General features: G+C 41.1%; 1 protein-coding gene across 1 annotated transcript in view; it reads left to right on the forward strand.

The window, feature by feature from the left end:
• LOC106805076 (ATP-binding cassette sub-family A member 1-like) overlaps nucleotides 1-10,000 on the forward strand; it is a 39,675-nt gene that overhangs the window by 21,711 nt on the left and 7,964 nt on the right. Inside the window, 11 exon segments of the mRNA XM_014806555.1 lie at nucleotides 990-1,135; nucleotides 2,379-2,506; nucleotides 2,921-3,019; nucleotides 3,449-3,590; nucleotides 4,121-4,254; nucleotides 4,804-4,981; nucleotides 6,583-6,752; nucleotides 7,382-7,559; nucleotides 8,097-8,212; nucleotides 9,035-9,179; nucleotides 9,482-9,735. Of these exon segments, the coding sequence (XP_014662041.1) occupies nucleotides 990-1,135; nucleotides 2,379-2,506; nucleotides 2,921-3,019; nucleotides 3,449-3,590; nucleotides 4,121-4,254; nucleotides 4,804-4,981; nucleotides 6,583-6,752; nucleotides 7,382-7,559; nucleotides 8,097-8,212; nucleotides 9,035-9,179; nucleotides 9,482-9,735 (1,690 nt within the window).

Raw genomic sequence — 10,000 nt, forward strand, 5'->3', positions numbered from 1 at the left:
TGTGTAGTTTTTGCCTGCGTTAATTTGTTACAGGGGGCAGCTCTCTATTTCAGCCTGTAAGGCTTGCGTAGGTAAATGGATGAGGGCTTACCTATTCTGTCTTGCAAATAGTTGTTGCTACTACGTACGATGGGAGCTTCTATCTTTAATCTTAAGACACTTAAACGTATGCGCCATCTCGTGGCAACTTTCATAACGATCCCAACAAACATTCCTTCGAGAAGGTTCCTGATACCATCCCTGTGCCTTCCACGTTTTCCACTGTTTCGGCGCGTATGTGAACACATTTGGGACTAACAGGGTTACTAGAATCCCACCACTCCACCACAGAGTCACCGCAGTAGACGTTAGATGAGCGCTGTCGCTCCGCGGCACTTGTTTATCATTCTCACGTTGGTGGCACAGCCAACAATGGTGATACAGCTTTTGATAGAAGCCCATTATACAGTCTTTCTGCATAGCATATGATTATGAATATGTTATTTGATTGTAGTTCATTTGTATTTTAGCAAAATTTGGCTTTTTCCCTTTAGTTTTTTTTTAAATTTTTAGATAATCTTCTAGTTAGTATTATAAATATAAAACCACAGTTTAGCTATATATATTTAGCAATATTGAGCTAGTTGCTGTTATCACTTGATGATCGATCAGATTTAACCCAATCAATCATCTGTAATAACGTTATGCAGCTCAGGATGTGTGTGTTTCTACTACCATAATGAATTATCAGTAATGTGAATAATGTACAGTATTGTATAGTAAATGATAGAAACTGTATAGATATGTTCATGCTATCATATTGTAGTCGTTGCAAGAGTGTAACCAGATAGTATACATTTTTTGTACGGAGGAATTTTATTGCGTAATGATGGATAATTATTATCTGACATCATTAAATTTACTCTATATATTGCAGCATCACGACTGAACATGACTATATTACTATATCTATTATACAGCTCTCAATCCACCACCTTGTATTTGTGTAGAATCTATGACAACTACTATAGACGACCAATTGGATGCCAGCGACAAGGTGGTCAGCGGTGGTGAACTCCGACGGCAGCAGTTTAGCGCCCTCTATATCAAGCGTTTCCACAATTCGATGCGCAGCAGGAAGGGTTTCTTCTGTGAGGTATGCAAACAACATGTTCGTACACGCAGTTACTTGGATATTTTTATCCCTTGCTATCGCAAGACTGAAGTGCTATCTTCTCAATTACATTGTGTTAATGATGGGAATGTGTTCGAATGTTGTTCATGTGTTCATGTGTTCATGTGTTCATGTGTTCATGTAGTTCATGTGTTCAAATGTTGGAATCCAGCTCCATCTATGAGAAATGATATCGATATCTGTCCTCACACGCAGATACTTGGATATTTCTATCTCTTGCTATCGCAAGTCTAAAGTGCTATCTTCTCAATTAAATTGCATTAACACGTTCCCCGCGGATCCACGAGTCAGCTCGTGGGAACAATCAAAATGCATCCCCGCGGATCCACGAGTCAGCTCCTGGATAGGTTATTGGTTTTTGTTACTCTGATTTCCAACAGATGGCAGGCACTACCTACCTAGAAATTAAACAGGGACAGTCTATATTACCCCAGTCTTACAAGAACTAAAGAATACAATGCTCTACCGTTGATTCGAACGTGAAATTATGAGTTTAGAGACTCAAGGTAAATTTGTAAAACTAGAAGGTAAACTAGAAGGAGTAGATCAAAACGAGGTTTGTTTACCGTTTTCCTAGCGGTATATAAAATTTCGATGTATTTTTGCATGTAAAAAAACAAAACAAGGTTCATACCCCACACATGTGTAAGCGTTTTCACATTTCTTACCGGAAAAAATAGTATACTGTCGAATGATATCATAACAAACTCGCGAAAATCCACCGGTTCAATGGCATTTGAGATGAAAATGCACGAAATGTCCATTTTTTTCCTGTTTACATATCAATATATTATTATGAAGGGCGATTTCCATACTATTTAAACGTGTAAGGGTGAGATAACATTCATGCAGAGTAAATGTGTCAGTTTGGTTAGCTTTCCTGCAAAGGAAATGTGGTAAATCAAAAAGTGAATACGCGGTAAAAATCCGAAAATCCCAGCGCAGGGCAGTAGGTGCATTGTTAACACCGGCAGCGTTAAACGTGTTAATGGTGAGAATGTGTTCAAATGTTGTTCATGTGTTCATGTGTTCATGTTGTTCATGTGTTCATGTTGTTCATGTGTTTATGTTGTTCATGTGTTCAAATGTTGGAATCCAGCTCCATCTGTGGGAAACAATATCGATGTTTACATGGAACTGCTCGAGATAATCATTGTCAACACACGTTCTTAATAACGGCTCCATTGTTTCATTGCACTTGCAGATTATTCTGCCAGCATTGTTCATATGCATGGCGATGGTGTTTGCAGTGTTCACGCCGGGCATCGGCAACCAACCAGAGCTGGAACTCACACCGTGGCTGTACGGCCCTCCAAACTATGTCTTCTACTCGTGAGTAAATCTGAATAACTGCACACTGCTATTACTAGTCCAGGTCAATACTGTTTCTTTCCATGAAGCAAAGACTATATAATAGCTTCAGTCTACGTCTATGTTTATGCATATGCCTAAGACTATCTAATATACATGTATTATATATATTATATATATAGTATATGTAGTAATAGTAGTATGTATGTGTCTGGGTTATGTTTATGTATATGTTGGTTCTAGGCCATTTAAGTGAATACTGAGCAACACCAGAAAGGGTTGAAAAACGAAACAGTGAATTGTGTTAAAATGTAAGCAGACCTATCTCTATCTGCAATTGGTAATGGTGTTTACTTTACAGTTTCCACATTTTCCTGTATTGTCCAGACTATAAGTGCATATGTTTTATACTCGCCACTTGCTGCCTGTTTTTAGTAATGATGCTCCGGGCAACGTTTCCTCTGATCGCCTAGAGAGGGCACTACTAGACCCTCCAGGACTCGGCACTAGATGCATGCTCGACTACAGCATACCGTGAGTAGAGGTCACAGATATTTAATACCATGCTGCCAGGGTGACAAGCGTGCGAAGCATGAATAGCAGCATATCAGCTGTTTCATATATACGTAACTGATCTAATATTACATTTGTAAAATTATGCTAGCGAATAAATTTTTATTATACTTTCACATTGATTTATATGTACAGTTATAGTCTGCAGTTATATATTCGGTGTTATCAACTGCGTTACTAATAGTCCGAGGTACGATCACTTGACATGATAATGATGACGCTGACCCGTGTCTATGTGACTCGGCATCGCATGATGAAGTGCTGGCATCGATGATGTGGAGGTTTCGTGGCAAGGGTCATCCATTTTGCCTCGAGCTAGCTACGGCTAACGACATGCACATGCCCTCGCATCACGGCGTGTTTTCTAATCGCTCTCTTGCCTGCTTGCAGTTCGAAGCCGTGCGTTCCCGTCAACAACTCCGTGTTCGGTCAGACAATCCTGCCAGCAGACGTCATGGAACTGCTCCTCAACGGAAATTGGACGGAGGAAAACCCAAGTCCGGCTTGTAGCTGCGAGGAAACTGGATTCCAGGTTTGTGGGAGAAGGTTCTAGGATAGTGTGAGATGAACTGACAATGACATATATCCATGTGTATATATGGGTCTATATCCATGTGTAGATTGTGCATCTTCTTAGAAATGCTGTTTTGTATTTCGAATACATAACAGTAAAGTTACGCTGACGGTTTATTGGCAGTCAATTAATGAATAAACAATGAGAAAACGTCTTTTTTATCGATGTGAAGATGGTAAATATGTGAGGGAATTATAGTTATCATAGTTGACGCATTGGCATCACATACTGCTGACTGGTACATTTTTGTTACCTAGGTGAATACGCTGCGCTTGTGTTTGCGTAACACTGCCTGCACCATTGCTACACTCCCACGCCACCAAACGAATATCTTGCAACCCTGTTCACCGACAACTCCTGTCAAATTGACGCAACGCAAGAACCCGATTCTATGTTCTTTACCTAATTTATGTTTCCTGAGTGTCATGGTGTCGTGTTAAGTGCATTCTCTAATGACTGATAGGTTGTGTATTCTTGTCTCTCACCAGGAATGTCCTGCTGGTGCGGGTGGAATGCCACCACCCTACATGCTGGCCGATACAACTGACTATATACAGAACATGACCGGTCGTAACATCACAGACTACCTGCTCATGACTTATAACGAGTATGAGACATCAAGGTGTGTGCATGACGTCAGCATGTGTACTCAAGTTTAGCTTCATCTTCTTCTTCTTCCTCTACTTCTTCTTCATCTTCTTCTTCTTCCTCTACTTCTTCTTCCACTTGCTGTCGTTGTTCTTTTTCTTCTTCTTCTTCTTCTTCTTCCTCTTCTTCTGCTTCCTCTTCTTCTTCTTCTTCTTCTTCTTCTTCTTCTTCTTCTTCTTCCTCTTCTTCTTCTTCTTCTTCTTCTTTTTCTTCTTCTGTTTCTGATAGTTTCTGCATATCGCTTAAAAAACGTCATTATAATTCAGAAAATCATGTGAACTCACATCAGATGATTAAAAAAAAAGGTATAAAAGCATCGCTGTCCAATATAGTGTGTTTTTGCTCCAATGCCTGGAGATTTTGACTGGACTTAATAATTTCAAGTTATTTAGCAGCAATCATGCTAAGTATGATGTTTTGTCAAAGTCTGATTCCCGATGGAAAGCGAAAACACTCTACCAAGAAATCGCAGACGTGAAACGAACCCCTCATGTAACCAACACAGAGACGTCTACTTGTTTAGGTATGGCGGCTTTTCCTTCGGCGTGGTGAACGAGGCTGCTGTAGCCAACACGACCCAGCTGGCGGCGTCCATAGCTCAGCTGGCAGGTTTCATGTCTCAGGTCGGCAACTTCAGCGACGAATTCTGGCAGCAGCTTACACAGACTATAGAGGATCTCAGCACGAGAGACAACACCATGGTGTTATCTCTATTCGGGTATATAACATACCATGGTGTTATCTCTTGGTGTTATCTCTATTCATGGCGTTATCTCTACCAGTGCTAGGAGAAATACAGGGTGATATTGTAAGGGTATATACCATGGTGTTATCTCTACCAGTGCTAGGAGAAATACAGGGTGATGTCGTGAGGGTATATAACATGTATACCATGGTGTTATCTCTACCAGTGCAAGGAGAAATACAGAGTGATGTCGTGAGGGTATATAACATACCATGGTGTTATCTCTACCAGTGCAAGGAGAAATACAGAGTGATGTTGTGAGGGTATATAACATACCATGTTGTGAGGGTATATAAAGAAATACAGGGTGATGTTGTGAGGGTATATACCATGTATACCATGGTGTTATCTCTGTCAGTGCTAGGAGAAATACAGGGTGATGTTGTGAGGGTATATACCATGGTGTTATCTCTGTCAGTGCTAGGAGAGATAAAGGGTGATATTGTGAGGGTATATAACATGTATACCATGGTGTTATCTCTGTCAGTGCTAGGAGAAATACAGGGTGATATTGTGAGGGTATATACCATGGTGTTATCTCTATCAGTGCTAGGAGAGATACAGGGTGATATTGTGAGGGTATATACCATGGTGTTATCTCTACCAGTGCTAGGAGAAATACAGAGTGATGTTGTGAGGGTATATATAACATACCATGGTGTTATCTCTGTCAGTGCTAGGAGAAATACAGGGTGATATTGTGAGGGTATATACCATGGTGTTATCTCTACCAGTGCTAGGAGAAATACAGGGTGATATTGTGAGGGTATATATAACATACCATGGCGTTATCTCTGTCAGTGCTAGGAGAAATACAGGGTGATATTGTGAGGGTATATATAACATACCATGGTGTTATCTCTATCAGTGCTAGGAGAAATACAGGGTGAGTTATCTCTGTCAGTGCTAGGACCATGGTATACATGGTATATACCCTCACAACATCACCCTGTATTTCTCCTAGCACTGACAGAGATAACACCATGGTATACATGGTATATACCCTCACAACATCACTCTGTATTTCTCCTAGTCTTCTCACATATATATTGTATCGGGAGTGAATAATAACTTTTACTCATTCACGATTGTATTATATATGTTTATTCCAACACTGATAATAATAAAGGTAATCAGGAATACCATTCAAAACGGTTGTTGAAAGAAGGCCTGAGTAAAAGACTATAGGTATAGTGATCGAAAATGCAGGTATAAGTGTTTGATAGTAGAGTATAATATGATTACCACATCTAGTTATATGTAGAACAAGTCTGAACGAAAAATAAGCCATGAGTCTGTCTACCTTACATATAAACCACATTTACACACAATTACATAAAGTTTTAAACATGCTGAACCTTTAAATCAAGTTTAAACAATGCTACGCCATTTTGAAACCGCATCAACCACATTCATACCAGGTCTATATCATTCTGCAACAAACGTTAGACTAAATATATCTCATGGAAATGTGAGCATATAGACAGTAAATGAGGACGGTACATGTGTACTGTGAATGGACAGCGGTTGGACTATGTAGTCGTTGGCACGTTGCAGGTGTGGTTCAACAACAAGGGATGGGCGGCGATGGTTGCCTACACTAACAGTCTGAGCAACCTGAAGCTGAGAGCTAACCTGAATGACAGCGTGGACGCGCGGCAGTACGGCATCACGGCGGTCAACCATCCGATGAACCTCACACAGGATCAGCTAGCGAGGAAAGCAACGTACGTACATGCCACACCGCACATACATGTAGCAGTGTGGCACACGGTGTCAGTAATGATTTTAATAATAATAATAATTATAATAATGATAATGATAACAATAGTGGTACCTCTAAATGGTGTTAACTTTGTAATTATTTGATTAACTAAGTCATAATAATAATAATAAGGCTGTGGCTACGCGTCCGGTTACCAGACGCCCAGCTCCCAGGCTACGCGTCCGGTCATATATTTCTTATGTGAACCCAACTATATTTTTTCAGTAAAAAAAAACAATAAACAATAAGTTTTTACCATGATATTACTTACCTTTAGGTATTTTATCAAAAAAATGTGTTTTTGTAACTTTTGAAGCAATAGTAAAGCCAGTAAAATCAACGATTTGAAAGTGACGTGGCTTAATCGTGACATGGATTTGGGAATCTGTGCTGAGCTTTTTAAAGGATGACCGGATGCGTATATAGCCACTGCATAATAATGATAATAATAGTGGTAGTGGTACACAGTTTTAACTTGATAATAATTTTAATAATGAAATAATAATAATAATAATAATAGTGGTAGTCATGCACAGTGTTAACTTAGTGATAATTTAAATAATAATAATGGTATATTATTTCCATCATCAGGAATCAGGAGTTTACAGCGCTGTCGATCGCCGTCTGTGTGATATTCGCAATGTCGTTCATTCCTGCGAGTTTCGTCATGTTCCTGATCGATGAACGAACATCAAACGCCAAGCACCTTCAGTTTGTCAGTGGCCTCAACCCAACAATGTACTGGGTGGGAAACTTCACCTGGGACATGGTAAGTGCTGTGCTTGTAAGTACGTGAGCTATGTTCTTGTATCGTTGGGGCAGAATTTGATGGGAAAGAAGCTTGTACTCTCATCTATATGTTTTCATGTGTTATATAGTGATGTGAGTATTTATATAGAGAATCTTTCATTCTGATTGTATATGTTATTCTCCTCGTTTTAACGGATAAGACTTCTTGAGTAGATTTCTGATTCTTTATAGATAGGTGTAGATAGCTGATGTAAAATTCTAGAGTGAAGTGAATGCATGATGACGTTTTACATTATGAGACTTTGTTCATGACAGGTAGAGAATGTCTCGCAAACAACAACGGACGATAGTTTTTGTCAAACGTGGTAGTACACACAGTACTTGGCGATAAATCACTTTAGGGAATGAACTTCGTTTGACACATAACTTGTTTCTAAATCACGTATCCTATAAAATAACGTTATAAAACACTTATATTCTGATCGCCATCGATGCATTGATTCGTTTTATATATTTATTGCGATTATGCGTGATGTCTTGTCGTTTGCCTCCGCAGTGTAACTACCTCATCTCCTGCATACTCTGCATCATTATCTTCGTGGCGTTCAATCAGAAAGCTTACGTGTCAGCGGACAACATTGGAGCTCTCATCACCATCCTCGTGCTGTATGGGTGAGTGAGGAAGCGTGTGTTTGGGGATGTCATACAGCTTTACAGGGTGATAGGCTGGTTATGCATGTGGGGGGCGGTGATTAAAAGGAAGGACAGGTAAAGCAAATGCTGTCTAATGTGACAAATCCAGACTGACAGGTAGAGAGACAAACAGGTAGAGAGACTGACAGGTAGGGAGGTAGCGAAATACACAGACAGGCAGACAGACAGACAGACGGATGGACAGTCTGAGAGACAGACAGACAGACAGATGGACATACATACAGACAGGTACGAGGTAGCTGGACACACAGACGAACAGACATTATTATATACAGAGACTCCCCGACTTACGAAGAGGTTCGGTTCCGAGCGGTCGCTCGTAAGTCGATTTGTTCGTAAATCGAACATATGTGCGTACGTATACAGTATTGTACGGTAGTGTAGTATATGTACGTGTGAACATCGAGTAACCTAGAAGTGTACATATTGTAAACATATACGTGAACACAGGAGTTGGCGAAAGTCAAAATCAGGGGGGCGATTGTGTCTTTTTATTCACCAATATTGACATTATACACTAATGGACTTCATGTCAGGGCAAATTGTTCGTATCATCGAAAGTTCCTAACTCGAATGTTCGTAAGTCAGGGAGAGTCTGTACTGCTTGTATGCTTGCCATTGTAATGTATTATACTAATGTATTATACTAATGTACAGTATTTAGTGTGTGGTAGACACATATTTTAGTTATTATTAGTAGCGGGGTCAGTATTTAAGTTCGTGGCAGGCGCCCATTAAACATGGCGGGTACGTGGAGTTTTTGCTGCTCTCTTGTTTCAGCTGGTCGATCATCCCGATGATGTACCCGTTGAGTTTTGTGTTCAACACTCCGAGCACTGCCTTCGTCGCTCTGTCATGCGTCAATCTGTTCCTCGGCGTAGTATCGACCTGTGCGACGTTCATCCTCCAATCGCTACAGGAGCCGGTACGTCTGTGTCGGTATAATGACCTGCCACGCTGTTGTGTATCGGGGGGACGTACGTCACCTTACGGACACGTTACTTGCGTACTACATGTTACAGCTGTAGATGTGTGCGTCCTTGACTGCTGCTGCCCTCTTCAGGACCTAGTAGACATTATTGTGATGTACATATGATCATGATATATATGTGCGTGTCTCGCATCGCGTATCGTTGACCTGTGCTGCCCTCTGCAGGACCTGTGTTATACGATCATCGTGTATATATGTGTCGCCGCGCATTCCTTGACCGCTGCTGCCCTCTGCAGGACCTTGACGACATCAACGAGATCCTGATGCGGGTCTTCCTCCTGCTGCCTCACTACTGTCTCGGCCGCGGCCTTATGGACATGGCGTCCAATCAGATCATGGTCGACACGTTCGCTAAGTACGGCGAGTACGTGTGGCGTAATCCGTTCGAGTGGGACTTCCTCGGGCGCAACGTCGCGGCGATGGTCGGCCTCGGAACCCTCTTCTTCCTCTTCACCATCTGCTGCGAGTACCGATTCTGGTGGAAGCAGAAGTGAGTGTGTGAAGACTGTGTGTGTCTGTGCGTGCATGCGTGCGTGTGTGTATGCGTGCGTGCGTGTGTGAGTGTGTGAGTGCGTGCGTGCGACTGCGTGTATTGGTTTGTGCACATGCAGTTTTTATTAGCGTTTCTGTGCAGAAATCAATTCATCTTTGTGTGTCCTCGAAAGACCGGCCTACCTGACAGTCCCCAGAACCAATGGGATTAGATGTAAATGGTTAGGTTTGTAGTTTTTGTAAATCGCGCTTTTGCGCAGTAA

The sequence above is a fragment of the Priapulus caudatus genome, unplaced genomic scaffold (assembly GCF_000485595.1).
Source record: "Priapulus caudatus unplaced genomic scaffold, Priapulus_caudatus-5.0.1 Scaffold99, whole genome shotgun sequence".
Taxonomy (NCBI): domain Eukaryota; kingdom Metazoa; phylum Priapulida; class Priapulimorpha; order Priapulimorphida; family Priapulidae; genus Priapulus; species Priapulus caudatus.